Source organism: Molothrus aeneus, chromosome 22 (assembly GCF_037042795.1).
Source record: "Molothrus aeneus isolate 106 chromosome 22, BPBGC_Maene_1.0, whole genome shotgun sequence".
NCBI lineage: Eukaryota > Metazoa > Chordata > Aves > Passeriformes > Icteridae > Molothrus > Molothrus aeneus.
This window is the reverse complement of record NC_089667.1, coordinates 367,193-385,634: the sequence shown is the minus strand read 5'-3', so window position 1 is coordinate 385,634 and position 18,442 is coordinate 367,193. Positions and strand designations below refer to the sequence as shown.

General features: G+C 42.9%; 1 protein-coding gene across 5 annotated transcripts in view; it reads left to right on the top strand.

Moving 5' to 3' along the window:
* Positions 1-42: 42 nt before the first annotated feature.
* The window catches only part of PRDM10 (PR/SET domain 10), a 46,311-nt gene continuing 27,911 nt past the window's right edge, over positions 43-18,442 (top strand). Inside the window, exons 1-8 of one of the 5 annotated variants that reach the window (XM_066564248.1) lie at positions 129-144; positions 6,000-6,079; positions 9,414-9,605; positions 11,418-11,585; positions 13,154-13,213; positions 15,923-16,042; positions 17,003-17,210; positions 17,598-17,839. In XM_066564248.1, the coding sequence (XP_066420345.1) occupies positions 9,513-9,605; positions 11,418-11,585; positions 13,154-13,213; positions 15,923-16,042; positions 17,003-17,210; positions 17,598-17,839 (891 nt within the window). In that variant the 5' untranslated portion in view covers positions 129-144; positions 6,000-6,079; positions 9,414-9,512. Of the gene's footprint in view, positions 145-1,808; positions 3,945-5,999; positions 6,080-9,413; positions 9,606-11,417; positions 11,586-13,153; positions 13,214-15,922; positions 16,043-17,002; positions 17,211-17,597; positions 17,840-18,442 lie in introns of those variants that run through there. The other 4 variants (XM_066564250.1, XM_066564247.1, XM_066564249.1 and 1 more) reach the window with 4 other exon arrangements.

The following is an 18,442-nucleotide window of genomic DNA, read 5'->3' as shown; positions in this document are numbered from 1 at the left end:
GAGGCCTGGGCCACCACCCACACCCCCCCCCCCCCTCCCGCTCTGCAGCTACCATTGTGAGGTGAGGACAGGTGGGGGGGTTCGGGGCCGCCGCAGGGCCGGCGGCAGCGGCCGGGGCTCGGCGCCCACACGGGACCCCCTCAGGTAACGCGATGGGACGGTCCGGGAGGGCAGCGCGGCCCGGGGACGCCGCGGGGACCCGCCGGGGGTTTTAGACTTGTTGTTTTAGTCGCATCCAAGATGGCGCCCAGAGCTGGCGGTGCAGGGCCGGGATAAACCGTTCGCTCCCGCCAGTGGGGGGGGGAAGAGGAAGTAGGGCGTACTCATTCCCTTCCCCCCACACCCCGCGGGAGAGGTACAGTCCGCTTTCCCCCCACCCTAGCCGGGATCCCCCACCCGCCCCGGACACGGGAAGAAGGGGGTGTCCCCACCCTTGTTCCCCCCTCCCTACGTAGTACGGTCCGGACCCCGGCACCTGAGCGGCGGGGGGGGGAGGGTGCCGGAGCCATGTTTTGCCTCCCCAGCACTGCCGGGGGGGGGGGGGGGGGTCTCATCTCTCCACCATAATTCTGGGCCGCTCGCACCGCGCTCTGCCCAGCTCCCCCTCCTTCAGCGACTGGCCCGGCCCGTCCCGTCCACTCAGCGACTGCCCTGGCGGCCCGCCCGTGTCCCTCGTCGACGCTCCGTGGTTGGGACCGGCTGGCCGCCGGGCGCTCTCACGAGGGGCTGATGGCACCGCTGCCCTTAGGCGGGGGAGGATGGGGGGGGGCGCGGCGGCGGGAAGCGGGCGGTATGAGGGAGGGGGGGCACTCACGCCTGCCGATTGGCCACATGCCTCGCGCCCCTGCCTCCTATTGGCCTAGTTAGGGGAGGGGGCGTCTCACCGCGTCTTCGGATTGGCTGTTGGTGGCCGTGGCGACTGTATCAGAGGGTGTGGGTGCAGGTACTCCAGTGTACCCTGTAAGGCGCAGTGGTGCGCTGTGTTCTGCGCGTTCCACCCTCATAAGGGTCCCTTGCCCCAGGGGGCCTGTTGGGCATTTGTGTGGCCCCAATAGGGCAAGGCTCCTGGCTGGGTAGCCCTGAGGCTTGGTGGCCCTGAGGCTTCGTGTTGAGGGAAGTTAGGCCCTTCCCCACTGCCCTGAGGTAGTTCCATTCATGAAGGTCCTGGGGCGAATAGCAGCAGTTGCGGCAGGTGGAAGCTGTGGGGTTCAAGGGTCTCCTGACAGTGGTCTTGGTGCCAAAAACCCTGTTCCTGTGGTCTTGGTATGGTTGTAGCAAGTGGATGCTTGATCTCGAGGCTCTCTAGCTTTGTGGGTGTTGGTGTTGAGTTGTCCTGTTTCCCCTCCTGTGCCCCAGTTCCATTAAAAGTGAGTTTATGTGAGTTTGTTAAATAGTTGAGTTGGAATGGAAGAACGAGGTCCTGATGCTGTGCATTTCAGAATTACTCATCCTAAAGGGATAATTCACATTTTTTAGGGTTATTTCCCTGTACAAGAGCTATGTGTGGTCACCTTTTACCTCTCAGCTGGACATTGCAGAGCCTCAGGAGAGCTCTTACAGGATCCCTAAATTATAATTTAAATTTGCTTTAGGCTACTGACAGTAGTCATAATCCTGACAGTGAAATGAAGGGTGCATTTGTGATGCACTTTTTGGTACCTCAGCATCCTGTCTAGTGTATCACTATATGGTTATATATTTATGGTTCTTACAGGCCTTTAAAGAATGATCAAGTGCAAAGCTGGGTATGTGAAATGCCTATCAATGTTTCCCCGTGAGTTTCAATGGGAATAGAGACTATACTGAACTTTTGCTTTCTTCTGTCAGATTTTTAATAATTTAGGTTTTTTTTTCTTATAGTTCAGTTAGAAGATGAGATGCTAATGAATCACCAACTGATTTTACAAGAGGATTCTTTGTATCTTTTGTGGACACAATAAAATAATTGGCAGTCTTGAGCCTTCTAATGCCTTCATTTATAGGAAAACTAATACAGAAGTGTGTATTGCTCTAGTCTGTCCTTAAATGGAAAGCTTCTCTCTGAAATTGTGATGGCTTTTGACATTTTGCTTCATGGATACTTCTCTTGTGCAAAAAGAGGCAGCTTTATTATCTTTTTTATAAGATAAAATATCGGAGTAGTTGTTATTATTGTTATCTGATAGAATAATTGACAAATTGATTTTAGAGAGAAATGGGTCTGTACTATTGTCTGCTTTCCTCTGGCACCCTTAGTCCTATCCTTTGCAGAAAATCTTTGGATGAGCACTCCTGGGGTGAATTGCTCTGCAGTGAGCAGCCGTTTCCAGTGTGTTCCTGGCCACCTGCAGCTGCTGGCAGCTGTGTACACTGAATTCTAATGGACTTCTAAGTGTATCTGATTAAGTGGGTTGGTTTTGTATGCTGAATTTTGTTTGAACCTGACTGTGAGATTGGGTCTGTTTGTCACTTTTATCTCCTGCTAGTAAAACGTGCGGTTGTTGTATTGTAGCCCTGAAATGGCTCTATATGTCAGTGCCCACCTGTTTGAAGGTGCAGATAGTCCGTAGGTTCTCTAGGGTAGTGCAGAGCAGCAGCTATTCTGAAGGAGCTATCTCAGGTATGTGTTTTTATGTACAGAAACAAGGTAGTTTTATTTTTTTGAATTTTATGACAGGTGATTTAAATTTAGAGGAGAGGTGCAGAGGGGTGGGAGAAGGAGAGAGGAAGCAGCACCCACTTGTAGGAAGGGAAAGAATCCCCTTCAACTGACAGGTCTTTTGGAAAGAGTTCACTGGAGGAGGAGAAGGGATGGGAGACAAAAAATTGTCAGGAAGAAGCTGGTAGGGAATGGTTTATTTTCTTTCAGTAACCCCTAATAGAGCCATCTTGAAGGTTGTGTGGGCAGAACTATAGAAGACACTGATACAGACATTTATCTTCCTTTTGTGTCGTCCTATACTTTAAATGTATGTATTCCCTGTTTCCTTGCTTTATCAGACTTCTCTCTTTGTGATTTATAATCCAAATCCTTTAGGAAGGCACAGTCATTGTCTCGAGCAGTTGGAGCCCAAAAACTGTAGTATGTGATTCAACAGCCATGATATCACAGGGACCTCAGAGGATGAAACACTGGGAAGACAAGAACATGAGGAACATGGCCAGAGATTCAGGAAGCTGAGGGTGGGAGGAAGAAATCGGTTGCTGGAGTGGCTATGTAGATGTTGAGCAAGTGGGAAGAGAGGTGACTAAAGAAGAGACTTGCATATGTAGAAAGTAATGAAGTTGAGTCTTTGCCCACTGAGAGAGAGGACAGTGTGAGAAATACTTTATTATACAAAAATTAGGACTCAAGAGAGATGTCCTTGGAGCATCTCTGAGTAGGTGTCTAAACACAGCCTGGGTAGTTCCCAGGGGGATATTAACCTGTGCTCAGACTGGATTCTCTCCTGTATTCTCTGTTAGAAATGGATCTTCAGCTACTTACCTGATAAGTTGTGAGAGAATAGTTACATCGGGCTGTTGTGCTGTCACCTTCAATGCCTGGGCACTGTCCCTTTAGGAAAAGGACTGTAACGTGTGATGTCTAGCAGAAGACTGGCCTTGGTCTAAGAGATCTTTTCCAGCTCATTGTTGCTTTGATGATGGATGTGCCATAAGGAGATAGATTCATTATGTACAATGGCAGCAAAGAGTAAGTTGGTGTTTGGCTGAGCTCTTCTATTTATTAAATGACAACATAAATTTAAGCCAGTTTTCCCTTTGTGGAGATAAATAATTCTTGCTGTCCCAGCCCTAGTATGATTTCCATTTTTAACTCACCAGTAAAACATAAATAATGTAGTTTTACGTGACCTGATTGATACCATTTACACAAAATGCACCAGGACCAGAGCTCCTTGAAACTGTATGTGCCTGTGATGGATGGGAATGCAGAAGAGGTGACAGCAGTCCTCCTCAATGAGGTTAGAAACCTTCTTGCAGCAGTGAAAGCATGTTCCTGCTAAAGAATCTCAGGAAATGCACTGGCTCTGCCTTCTAGGCAAACTAGGATAATTAAGTGTGGGTAAAGCTTTTTGCTGGCAAATGTGATGTTCCTTTTTAGCATAATAAATCATTTTCATATTAAAAGCTGGAGGAAGACTCAGAATCCTAAAGCTCCTTTTGAACCGATCTTGGTGCCCTTGCATATGGCTGGGGTGAGCTCACAGTTGTCAGTGAGCTCAGTCATGGGAGGATTAAGCCAATAGTTCCTGCTGTTATTGCTGCAGGGAACGTCAGGCTATGGCAAGGCTCTTTTACACTGGGGAGTAAATCACATTGGCTGGTTTATGCACCATTATTGTAAAGTGGATTCTCATTTGAGATACTGAGTGGCTTTATTCCTCCCTGAGCAGGGAGGTGGTCTTTTCCCCTTGCTCTGCTTTAATATTCCCCCTTTCTCATCCCAGAGAAGGGGCAAAAGTGAGTGTTTGGCAGCCACTGGCTTGGATTTTTCAGCAGAATGCCCTTAGTGAACTTCACAGAGGTTGCTGCAGATGAACTCCCCAGAGATTTTGTCTCTGTATATTCTTGTGTAGTCATAGCATTGAAAGAAATTGTCATTCTTTAATAGCAAGTTTCCTAAGAAAATACGGTTATTGTTGATTCTAATTTTTTTTGTGGTGTTTTTTTCTGGCTTTCAGAGCTTACATTTGAAGCCCTAGATGAGTTCACTGAGTTTAACTTGTGTTTAAAACACTTGGATACCAAACACAAACCAGCAGTGACTTTGGTGTTAGTGGTTTTCTCTTACAGCACTATTCACTCTTGAGTGTTTGTAGGGGGATCGTGCATGCACCTGTAAGGGGACACATGTGGGGCTGTGGTGGCTCAGGGTGTCTAATGCTGAGGCAGCAAAGCTAACAGAGGCATTGCTGTTGGATAGGCAAATGAGGTGCTTTGCCCCTCTGAGCAATGCTTTCCCATCCTCTGGAACTGAATGCAGTTCACAGGGAAGCTGCTGATTTAATAATACAGTACCAGAGAAAACACCGTCCCACAGGAGCAGGAGGGAGGAGTTGGAGAGTGTTGCCAAGGTCAAAAGGAGGTTTTAAGCATGATTTCCAAAAAAAATGAAGAACTGTCAGACAATGACACCAAGATGCTTTTGAGGCATCAGGAGCAGCAGAGGAGAAATTTTGTCATTAATGACATTTTCTGGATTGGATGTAAAGTGCAACACCTAAAGAGAGATGGCTGTAGGTCTGTGACAGCAACAGGTCCCAGAAGGTGTTGAGAAAAGAAAGGTAAATGTGAATGGTGTTCTGAGACAAACCTGTGTTGTCCTGAAGGGATGGTTAATTTACTTGAACACTCAGAATGAGCTAATGTTCCACTAGAGGAGATATTTCAAAGTCACAGGAGCTGTGCTGGTTCTTCAATCGTGTTGTGTCGTGATTCACACAATATATAGTGACACAGGACTGTCACTGCCTCACCACTGCCACACTGGAGTGGTACTGGACTATATTTGTACCCTTTAGTTATGCCTGTTACTGTTTCTGCTTGTGTCATCACCTCGCACAGACAGGGTGAGGCATGCCTGTTATTTGGGGAGGAAAATGCTGCATCTGCAGTTACTGCAAATGCTTTAACAGCTCCCACTGGCATTGCTTGTTGCTCATGTTTGTGATGCTCACTGGATTGTATGAAAACATTGAGGTGCTGGTGGAATTTTGGGTGATTATTGGGTGATGTTTCATAATTGACTAATCTTTCTACTTCCAGAAAAGTAAGAACTTACAAAAAAAAATTGAATTGTATTTGAGCCAGGCCTCTTATAGTGGAGAGAATATAGTTGTGACATACATAACATGTAAATTTAACATGAGTTTAAGCAAGCTGTTTGGATTACTGTTTTACTAAACTTCTGTATGGATTTTTATTACAAAATGTAGCCCACTTTCTGAATACTGAGAAAAAACTGAGTTTATCCTATTACAATGCCTTTGATCTTTAATTATCTTTTTTTCTTTTAGGATTTCTGCAATTGAGTTTCAATTTCTGTTACACAGATTCTTATGGTTATCCCTTTGACGCAGCAGAGCTTCCCATTGAGGTGCATGTCTTGGTGTTTATTTAGCTTGTCCAAAAATGTCTGATGTGTTCAATACAGTGAGAAAAATCAACAATTGCAAAAGATAATCCATGGGTGAACAGTGTGGAGAGCAAGCAGAGAGCGCTCCCTGCATGCCAGTGATTTGGCAATGCTTATGTCCAAAGTTTCACATTTATTTCTGCTAAAAAACTACCAAAGCTGAGAGAAGACCACAGGGAAATGGTTAACATTTCAAGACACTGTGGGCTATCAGTGTCAGGGCTGTAATGGGTATTGAGGGAATGTATCTAGGGTAGGAAATAAGATTGTGCAGGATTCATGAGGAGGAGCATCCTCTGAAAGATCAGTGAGCAAAGTTAGTTTGGTCTCTTCTTGTCATCGGTGTCAGAAAACTTGCTCAGGTGTTGGTGTTTTGTGGCAGTTCTATTGTCAGTGACTTTGGGTAAGATTTTTCCAGCTCCTGGCCTTGACTGCAGGGCTTGTTTCGCAGCTGAATTTCAACACTTGCTCCTGCCTCCTGCCCCTCTGGGTCCCTGTGACCTCTCTGGGACACAGCCTGTCTCTTCCTGCATTTTCTTCTTTCTCAGCACATCCATGTTTCCAGGGAAATGTGCTTTTCAGTGTGTTTTCATGATTACAGACATACTGAGGGAACGCATACCAGAGGTCAATCCTAGGATGTATTTGGAAGTACAGAAGTTGAAAGCATCAGCAAATCCTGCAGTTCCTACTATTGTTCTTTATTGCTGCACAATTGGCTGGGCTGAGCTGTTTATTATTTTCATTTCTGTCAAGAACAGCAATAACTGGACTGTTTATAGAATCTGCAGCACTGGGGCACTGAATTTGGTTCAGCCTTGCTTTATTTTCCCCCAAGATTATAAGTTAGTGCTAACTTTCAGAACCATGAAATGACTGTCTTCTGCTTTCCTTTGCAACTTTTTGGGTACTTCTTTTTTCAGAGATGATTCTTAATTCCGAGTTTTGTCTTTTAAAGACCCTGCCTGAGCCCTTCAGTCTCCTTTGTACTCAAGTTGTAAGTTATCTGTGCCAAAATGACTCTGCAGGAGTGAGTCAGCATCTTCCTTCAGACCTTCATTGTCTGCTGGTGGGGAAGGTCAGCCAAAAATTCTGCTACAGGTTGCACCATGTGGAATTAGCCAGAACTGAGCCTTTCTCTTAATTCAATTAGTAGGTGATGCAATTGCTTTCTTTTTAACAGGATAATTATATTTGTTTTAAAAAGTCAAACTACTCCGAATTGAAACCTCTAATGTTTGTTTTTTATTTTTAGTTTTCTAAGCAGTTAGGTAATTGATTAAACTACTGACTACTGTTAGTGCAATTACGTGAATTGGCTCTTGATTAATATCGGCCGTCTAGGAAAAGAGCTGTTGTGGATAAAGCAGCTGAAAAATATCAACAGCATAGGTGTTAAATTTTGCAAAGAAGTTGTTCACAGTGTGTTACTGACATAAATGCTGTCAGGTTTCGCATGGGAAGAGGCGATCATATACCTGATATATGTATATATTTATATATTCTGAATAAAGAACCTATACCTGATAAAATGAGTGAAGGAGATCAGTGAATGAGGTAGGATTAGATATGGGAAATTCCCAACTTTAATCCTTAATAACATAACAAGTAGCTAGGAGAAAGGTTCTGTGTAGGGATGGATGGTATTTATTTATAGATCAGAGCATGTGTGCACTTGGATATATAAATAAGTAATATTTATCTGTAAATTGCCCTGACCTTCCACACTTTGAAGACAAGGCTGGTCTTTATCACTCATGTTTGCTGCAGTTAATTTGTTTATACTAAGCTCAGGCATTGAATGCTGGTACATAGATTTTATTTTAATTTTTCTCCTGAGTACTTTTTGGTGATGTTTTGTATCAAGCAATATTAATGGAGATGAGGTTTCTGTCCCTGTATTCCCATAACTGGAGATGTTCAGATATAAGAGAAAGCCAGAACATTTCCTCACTGTCTGCTTTTGTGGGGCTCACATGTGCTGGGTTGCTCAGCGTGAGACAGCAAGTGTTAACTCCAGTCACCAGTAACAGCAAGACTTGGTGTCTAGCAGTGCCCAGAAATGCCTTTCCCACTGTTTTTCTTTGTGTATATGTAAGTAATATGACTTTTTTGCTCCACCGCACAGTTCAGTGACATTAGCCTGAGATTTCCCTGCCGTGATGATTTATCCATGCTGGCCAGGCCCAGTGGAACAGTCAGTGCTCAGGTCTGTACAGCTTAATCCTTGCTGGCAGAATTAGGAGGATTTATGAAGTGCCTGCTGCTTTTTTTACCTCTCCTTATCTATTTTTCAGTTTGTCAATGACAAGCCGAATGCTAGCATTTATGGGGATAAATTATGACTAAAATAATTTGCATTTAAAATGCAAATGAATGAAAGCATCAGCAAGGAGCCTTCTGCTTCCTTCCTGGTGCACAGATGGGTACTGGCGTTGGATCAGCCCAGCGAGGCACTGGATATAAAATAAAGTTAATTGGAGTAGCTGAGAAATGAAATGGGCTCAGCTTCATGCTAATTCCTGGCCTATGATTTAATACAACATTAGAGACGAAGGATTGGGAAGGTGCTGAACCACTGACTCAAACAATCACAAGAGTTGTAAACTACCCTTCTGGGATCACAGTGGCAGATTGGAAGGCCCCAGTAAAATTACAAGAAATGAAAAAACCAAGCTTGGAAGCAGTTTGTCGGGATCTTTGAGAGTTTAAGTTTCATTGTTCCCTTTTAGTAGTTGGCTATTGTAACACTCTGCTAACCTGGGACTGGGATTTTGTCCAAGGTCAAATCTGTCTGTTATTGGAAAACCAGTTGGTGATCAAACAAAACCTCATTCAGGCAAACTGAGGAACTGGTGATGCATCTCTGAACATAGTGTTTTCTTGTTGGAAGCCTCAGGTCCATTTCTTGCGTTATTTATTGATTTCTAGGCCTGTAGGTGCCAGAAGGACAAGGAGGAGAAGGTGGTGCGGATGGCCTGTGGCCAAGGAAAGAAATGAAAAAAGAATTCAGTGTAATCTTTCAGTGCAGTTGCTGCAATGGTTGATTTGTTTCCTCCTTAATGGGATATGGAAAGTGGCAAACAGTAGGACTTGACCATGCTCAGTGAGATCAGATTTCTGTTCCTTTGTTCCCATAACTTAAGGTATTTGGGTCTTATAGGAGGTGTTTATAAAGCCAAACCTGCTTTACTCTGTGTTACTGAAGTGTGGTAGTGGATAATAATAAATCCCTCATAGCTCCATGCCATGTGTCATGCTGGTTTTAATGTCTCTGTTCTCTGGTTTTTTACAGCCATGTTGCTGAAGATCACCCTGTCTTCTGGAAGCAGAAGCACAATGAACAGATGAATCCCTTCAGCCAGATATTACTCCAGTAGGTCTCCTTCTCCTCATGGAGCACACAGCCAGGGAGGAGATGGACTTGAAAGAGGAAAGTCCTCAGGTGTGGACTGAGTCTGTAGGACAGGAACAGAACACTGCTCAGGTGATTAGCCAGAGCTCCACCTCTGCTTGGGCTGAATTGGGATTAGTGGGGAGGGTTAGTTCCCATTCAGCCCTGATTTAGAGTCTAGAAGCTCAGCTTTCATTTGAGCAGAAATACAAACATTTCTGTGGTGATTTAGGGTTAAAGCTTCAGAAACTGAACTGTGTAAACCGCAGCAGTGAAGACACAGAGCTTTGAAATGAGCTGAACAGAACTAAGCAGTGGCTGTAGAAGTTTGTGTCCAAATACATTTATTACCATGTGGGAGAGTAAAGGGTGTTCAGAGTAATGAGCAAAATCTGTGCTCTATGGCAGCCGCTTTTGGTGGCATCATTTGAATCAGATGGAACTGTGGGTGGACCCTGGGGAAAGTAATATGAGTAATTTTTTCCAGACAGACATCTGGGTAGTGAGGAAGGGAGAAATATTAATTGTAAGTGACTAATGCAGTTTTAATTCTGCAGTTTTAATTTTTTCAGGTTCTGCGGTATACAGCTTGTCCCTCTGCCTCTGAGACAACACAGCTGGGAATTTCTAGAATTCTGTAAATTGATTTACTCTTTTAAGTATGGTAGGAAAAGGGTGCTGCATGGTATTTGACCCACAAGCTGAGAAATTTGGCCTCTCAGTAAATATCCAGCTTTGAAATTTGCAAAGAAAGGCAGTTTTCAATGGCCTGTGTTCCCTTCTCTCTGCAATGGGATAACCATGCTGCTGTTTGCACATGGCAGTTTTAAGGCTTAATGACTATTTGCAGAGGGCTTTCCAAATGTGAAATTACAGTGTTTGTGAGAAGATCTATTGTACACAATCCGCACTGAGCATCCACGGAGGAGTACTAGGTGTCTTCTGAAGCATAAGCTCAAAACTGAAACAAAATAAAATATGTAACTGTGGTATCATTTTATGTGAAAGAATTTTATGTGACTATGAATACCTGTATTCAAACTAGATTTCCTGCCCACTGTCCTGTTTTTCCCATGCACTGAAAATGCTTTTCAGCATGTAAATGATGGCAAGAGCCTGTTTTCACTGGAATCCAGTATTCTGGCTCATTATATATATATATATATATATATATATATATATATATATATATATATATATATAATTTTATATGATCATCAGTTATGATCATAATGTTCTGGTAAAATTGACTTGTTTAGATTTAAAGTTCAGCCCCAGACATAACTTGTTCTAGTAGTCCTTGGAATCTGTGCTTAATGTTTTTAGGTATAGGTTTGTCTGTTTAAATAGTTGAATTTTCTACTGATGCTGCACATACATACTACAGAGAAGCAGTTTAATATGCCCTACTGCTGAATCTGAGAACTGCAATACTATATCTTGAGGAGTATCAGAGTTAATAAATTCCGTTAGCCTCTCATCAGACAGCAAAAATTACCTCCAGCTACAGAACTAGCTGAATGAAATAATTATCATAAATCCTGAAAGGGATATGAGCATAAAGGGAAACAATAGCCCAATACATTTAATAGATACATTAGTTCAAATATGAACTTGTTCCCTTACAAATTTTTGAAGCATCATGCAAGAACTGAGTATGGGTGGGTGCCCTTTGTAGCAGTTATGTCTTGAGTTGCAATGTAAAGTAAAACTAGACACTGATGGGAGTTGTGTCCAGATTTCTACTGATAGAGTAATTGAGTGAGATTTGAAATATGTGTTTTTCACTGCATTCAGATTAGTTGGGACACAAGTTCTCTCTGCTTTCCAAGGCACCCCGTGACTCTGGTGCTGTGTCCCAACTGGCCTGTGTTGGTGCGAGTCCAGGATCTGTTTGTTCCCCAGGTGCACTTTGTCCCCGAGGGGGGGGCAGTGGCCCAGATCATGTACAGTGACGAGCAGGAGCGCGGCCCTGCACAGCAGGTGGTTTACACGGCTGATGGCACCTCCTACACCTCTGTGGACACCTCGGAGCACACCCTCGTTTACATCCACCCCGTGGAAGCTACGCAGGCACGTGTGGTTCTGAGCCCACCCTGGTTTTGGCACCTAGAAAACACAACAATCTTGTTTGGGATGAAGGCCAGTTACCAGCCAAGTGGTATGACTGGAAAATAGCAGGCAGTCACTCCCAGCAGTTTTCTCTGCCCACTGCTGAGCAGGGACTTCATGCTGTTCATTTGTCTGATGTGCAAATCTGCTTATCAAAGGATGGTGAGGCTATGAATAATGAAATGCTTCACTGAAGGTGGATGAGATTATAATTTACTCAAAGGTGTTTTCCAGAACAGAATCTCACCAGAAGTTCTGCCTCTTGTATCCAGTAAAAAGCTAAGAGCCATCTATATTCCTTCTGGAAGAGTCTTTGTTTTGTGTAGTACAGTTGTCATAATTGATAGTTACAATAACAGTCATGTCTTTTTGCAGAGCATCTCTGTTTATTCAACGTAATTTTGTGGTCTCTGCAGAGTTCCTGATTTTATAGACCTTTTATATTAATTTTCTTCTGCATAATCATATCAAATAGCCTTTATTCCTTGCAGCACATGTTTATATGGGGTCAATATGCTATGCATCTCTGCCTCTGTATGGACAGATTAAAAAGGAACAGGCTCACTTTGTCCAGAGTGTTTTATAATATCTTTGCTGACAGGGCAGATTAGCTGTGCTGCAAATGCATGTCCCTGGCACCCCCGTTGTGCTGGCAGGGCCTCATGTGGCACATTGTGTCTTGTGCACCTGTCAGCTGTCCCAGAAAACCAGCCTCTGTGTGAAGGGATGTCCTGAGAGGATATCTATCAGGAAGTTACTGGCCAACTAACTCCAAAACTCTAAATACAGCCATTGTCTCAAAAGATATGTAGTATTCAGACACTCTTCTGCATGTAAGATGAAATTATCACAATGCTAAAGGAATTCGTTTATTTTATTGCTGCTTTATTTTATTGTAGCCAGGCTGCTGCAAGTTCAGATATTTCAAGTTTTGGCTAAGTAAGGCTGGCCTCAGTCAATCCTTAGTCTTGCTTTTCCTGGGATTCTGTCAGGGCTGTTCTTGCAGAATACTGAAGTTGGCATGGCTTCTCTGAAATTAAACAGCATCCTGGCCATATCAAATTCCTATATAGGATGTGCATGATAGTTCCTCAAAAGAAAGCATGCAGCAGTCTTGTAAATTTTCAGGAAGAAAAAGCTGACAGTTACCTTCTATCCTGCTTTTAAGTGTTACACATTAAGGGCATAGATAGAGCTATTGAATTTCATCCTACGGATTTTATCAAATGAACAACTGACAAAGTGATTTTGGTAAATAAAAAAAATAAAATCCGTGAAACACTTTAGCTGTACAGATGCAAAGTGCCACATAAATATATTAACTCTTTATGGAGCATTACCTAATTTTTAATTTCCATGTATATAGGTCTACTTGGATAAGTTGACGTAGTTTGCGGTGGTAACAGGCAGGTTAGAAGCTGTTGACAAAGGCTCAAATGTGGGTTGTTTCATAATGACAGGGTAACTTGTGTGAGTTGGGAGTAAAAACCCCCATGGCAGGTTTGATAAGCCTTTTTCACTCTGTCTAGACTCTGTTTACAGATCCGTCCCAAGTGGCTTACGTCCAACAGGATGCTACCACCCAGCAGGTAAGGAAGAGATATTATTCATTTTGGGCCTAAAATTGTGAGGGAACAGTTAGGGAAGGTAAAGGGACATTCATGTGATGCAGTAGGGTAATGAGCTGTTTTTGAAGTTGTCCAGTGACAATCTTAGTCTTGTGCTTTTATCCTAATCAAGGCCAATGACCACCTTGAGCATGAATGACAGTAAAAGTTTAGAATTATTTTGAGTTTATTCTCTTTAATTCATATTCAGCAAAAATTCTAATTTACTGCCCCAGATAGCATGAAAAAATCTTTCAGCAGTGTCCCTGCAGCAGATGTGACTGATGTCATCTGAATGTGCCATTTTGGAAAGACGGGGTTTTCAGTTGTCCTCATACAGGTTCTGATCCAAATGCCTTGGAGTCCACAGAAGGCTTTTGAGGGATAGAAAAATTAGATTAAATTCTAGATTTACTAGAAATGTCACAGGAAATTAAGTGTGAAACCTGAAGAAGTTCAGTGACTGGCTCCCCTATCAGGTGTGCTGGGCTTGCCAGTGTGAGGTGGGCTGGGAAAAAAATAAAACTGCAGCCTGTGTTTATAAGGTTATAATGATTTTTCTTATTCTTTTTACATCCATCATGGATGAGGAAGTTGCTATTGACTCTTACTGTATCTTTGGGGACTGTGCTGTGATAATCAGCTGTAGACAGGTGCTTTCAGATCTCTGGTTGGAATTCTCTGCTTGTCATAGGCTTAAAATCATTACTGGTTGGTGGGTCTTTAATGACGTGTGTGAATGGATGTACTAGTTCTGAATCATCACCAAAGCCATCATTAAAATGTGTGTTTATTGACAGTCTTGGGGCAGAGTGAGGGATTGAATCTGTGCTGAAAACAAATTTTCTTGCTAAAAAACCTTCTAAATGGTTGAGGCACAGATGGGAAGCAATGACTAACACAATAAAGGTGTTGCCTGTCTTCTCATTCTTCTTATTCTCTGGAGTTTTGTTCTTGAATTTTTCACTCCATCAATTTCCCTGCATTAAAAAGCCAGAAATTCTTATTTAATTGTCTTAAAGCTCATTTAACAAATATATGATTAATTAGAGATTATTCGTACACAGTGCAGATGGGAGTTCCAACAGAGGTGATCTGCTGTTACTATTCCAGAAGCACTTGCCTTGTCCTCAGCCTGTCCTCCATTCCAACACAGTCTGATAGCAGTCCTAAGATAGATATTAATTTTTTGGTGTACGGTTAATCCCTCATTATATCAACTCCTGCCTGTGCAGCTGTTTTTACATCAGCATTTCATGTGGGACATCCCTGAACTGACAACTAATGATAAAATAATAATTAAAGCTCCTCTTGTCTTTCAGAAGAAACTTTATTGTAGAAAGAAAGTGAGAGGTTTATAAAAATAATGCCCATAATCCATGCAGTGCCTGACATGGAAGTGCAAGTAAGGGTATGTTTGGTGTGATTAGTAGTAGGCAATGCTAATAGGGGGTACAAATAGATCCAGATCTGTATGACCCTATCCTTGCTGGCACACTGGAGGAATAATGCCTCGTTGTTGCCACTTGGCTTCAGAAGTGTCAATACCAGACTGTCATGGTGGTTTCGTCCTCACCGTTGCACCATTCCCTGAAGTCTTTTTGCTGTTGTTTTTCAGGAGTTTCATAAATTACTCTTAATACCTCTTTAAACAAAGCATACTAGTTTGGAGTACTAGGACTGAGTGCTTACATTATGGATTTTGTTGTCTGCTCCCTTGCTACTGGCCCAATGCACTGTTCTCAGTTTTATCTGATATTTATTAAGCACTCTACAGAGAGCCAAGAGCTTGGATTTTAGCAAAAAAGCTGCTTAACAGTCAGAGACACAGACTAGAAGCCACATGATATCAGCTGTAGAGAAGGATGAAAAGTCACGTGAAATAATGGTGCAAATTCCTGTATAGATAAGCAGGAAACAAAAGGCAGGAAAGGTGATTCCTAGGGGTTCAGCAATAAAACAAAGCACAACTAAGGTGATTCCTTAGTTGTGCTTTGTTTTATTGCTGAATGGATGAGAACAATGTAATGTGCATTAATTTGGTTGTTACAGCACCAAAAAAAAGTATGTAAACAAAAATATATAGTGTGACCAAATGTAAAGAAAAATAATTGTTGGGTACCTCTTTTTTGAGAGGTCGGTCTTCTCATGAGGTCAATACACCATCTTGGTTTTTATGGATCCTGGATCATAGAATCACCGAATGATTTGGATTGGAAGGGATCTTAAAGCTTATCTACTTCTAAACCCCTCAGCCATTAGCAAGGTTTGGTTGAGGAAAGAAAAAGTCAAAAAATGAGGAAATGTTTTTTAGTCCTTCTTTACCTTTTCCCTTGAAAATGAAAGTAAATTTGGGTATAGAGGAAAAGAGACCCCAAATCACTGGTTTTACCAAGAGCTAAAGAGCTCCTAACATCTGTTTTTAGTGCAGTTGAACCCAGGACCTTAAAAATATGTAATAGGTAATTCAGAATTTGCAGAGTCTATAGATTTTAAGTCTTTCCCTTTGTCCCAGGAACTACAGGTTCTGTCCAAGCCCATTATCCCTATTTGAACCCCAAAAACCATGGGAATGCAGCAGTTTTTGAGTAGAGTGCAGGGCTCAAGGGAGCTGTGCATGCCGGGCCCTGCCCACATGTTAAGTGACTGATGGAAATGCTGCAGTGCTAAAATGAGTGCCTGTGATTTTAGGTAACGGTGCTCTTGCCTGCTGCTGCTCAGAGCATGAATCCCACCAACCTGTCTGTGCTCGGCAGCGTTGCTGACCCCCCCCAGCCAGTGGCTCTGGAGCAGGGGCCACAAGCAGATAGAGTAAGTTGCCAGGCACCCTTTCCTTTTCATGTACAAGCTCACTGATTCCATTGTTCCATCATCTCTGGGGATGAAATGTGGCTAAGTGATATGGGAGGAGATTTGAGAAAGGTGTAGTGCAGATTTTACTGTCTTCCCTTGTCTCACCATGGAATGCATGGGGGTTTAGGATATCATATATTTAATATACAGAGAAACCTGTTTCAATGATGGTTCTGTGAGCAGCCACTCTAAAAGTCTGTCAGTGCTGAAAAGTGAACTTAACAGAAGGTGTAGTGCTGACTGTCACAGTAACATCCACTGGCTTTCCTTGCCAGTGTTTTCAGGCAGCTCTGCTGCCTGTACTATTTCTTGTTCTCTACCTGAGAAACCTGTGTGGGTGATGAAATATGTGCCAAACTTCAAATGTTGCAGTTCTTTTAAGGAAGGAAAGGGCTAAACTTGAAAATTAGTGGAAGTATGCAATGGCCTCAACTGTTCTTCAAGTCCTGTGCTTTATATCCAGTCTCCACATTACCTCACCCTTTCTTGACCTCTACCTTTGTACTCTGGAGATTGGTTTTGTTGGATTGTCAAGAGAAGATTGTGTGCCAAAGTGCAGGATTCTCTCACTTGTACAGAAGAAATTAAAATACAGCTTTAGGCTCTAGGTAATATCCACAGAGCCTGGACTTGGTTTTAAACTTTCTGCAAGGATCAAGAACTTCTCTGAGTTCTATTTCTTCTGAGAACTGAGTCCTTGGCAGGGTATAGCCAGGGAGTAATACAGGTGTTTTCAGTGAGGCCATCAGCAGCAGCCAGCCATGCAAAACATCCCTTGGCAGTCATTTAGCACCTTCCCTTGTCCTCCTCTCCATTACCATAGGCAACAGGAAGGGTAGGCTAGCAAGGACCTTCATTACTTGTCCTTGTGGTTTGTTTATTGAATCAGCTTGAATTGTTTGTGAATTCTCTCCTCAGGCATCATTACCGGTGCATAACCAAGTGTTACCTCCTATGGAGGCTGTGGATGGTTCTGATTCTTTAGCACCTCTGCAGAATCAAATGGAAAGGATAGAAACAAAAGAGGAAGATGATGAGGATGAAGATGAGGATGAAGATGGGGAAGACACTGACATGGATGAGTGGGATCCAGATCCACCTCGACCCTTTGATCCCAATGATTTGTGTAAGCATGTGCAGTCATATGTAGTGTACTTCCTGCCCCCCCCCCCCTTTTCTTCCCTCTCCATTAGACCTTTAGTAAAGAGAGGCAAAAACCATTCCGATTTTAGCGGTAATGAGTAAATGTGAGTCTTGATTCACAGAGAAATGTGAATTCAAATTGGGCTGCTTGACTGAAAAGGCAAAATTCTGTCTCTAGTCAAGTCTCTGAGCTGATTTGTTCCTATTTTGCTGGACACTGGCCTGTCTAATATTTTGAAATATAGACAGATTATTGGCATAAGTGTTCCCACAGCTGAGCCAAAGAGGTTTAGAGAGAGATAAGGCTGTCTCTGAGCTGGTGTGTGAGTGTCTGCCTAAAAGTCATGTCCTCTCTGCCTTTGTGTTGCAGGGTGTGAAGAGTGTAATAACGCACATCCCTCAGTGTGTCCAAAACATGGACCTTTGCATCCCATCCCAAACCGGCCTGTGCTGACCAGGGCGAGGGCGAGCCTTCCCCTGGTGCTCTACATAGACAGGTTTTTGGGAGGTGTGTTCTCCAAAAGGCGCATCCCAAAGCGTACACAGTTTGGGCCTGTGGAAGGGCCTCTGGTCAGACAGACTGAGCTCAAAGACTGCTATATCCATTTGAAGGTAAGGGTGAGAAAAGGGGAAATCAATTTGTGCCTAAGCGTTGATTTTCATTAATTTGTCACTCTACTTTCATCAATTCACTAGAGATATTTTTTACTTCCATCTCTGAATGTAACTAAGAAATACCCAGATTGTTTTGGCTTCAAAATTGCTCTGTTATTCAGGGTGACACACTAATCCCTGTGAATGTTCTGGCATTATGGTGATAGGCTATATATATGTGTATATAGGGTGCATAACATGGAAGGCTGTGAATCACTCTCACATGAGCTGAAGCAGCATCTGAACATAAAAATAGCAGCCCCTTCTGAGGAAATTCTGCAGCCATTCTTTTATGTCATGTTGTAACCTCAGTTCAAAATATGTTTCTTACCTTTCTATTCATAAGATGTAGGGGTGAGGAGATATTTTTATGCCTTTCCTCTTGCCAAGTAATTGGTATGGGGTAAAATGTATTTGAGTGACTTTTATCCATTTATCCATACTGGTTTCACTAGGAAAAATTGGTCCTTTATTTGTTGGAGTTTAGATCCACAGTCTTAGGAGGGCTCTGATGGTCAGTGTCTGACAAGCAGAGGCAGATTCAGCAACCAAGAGAAATTC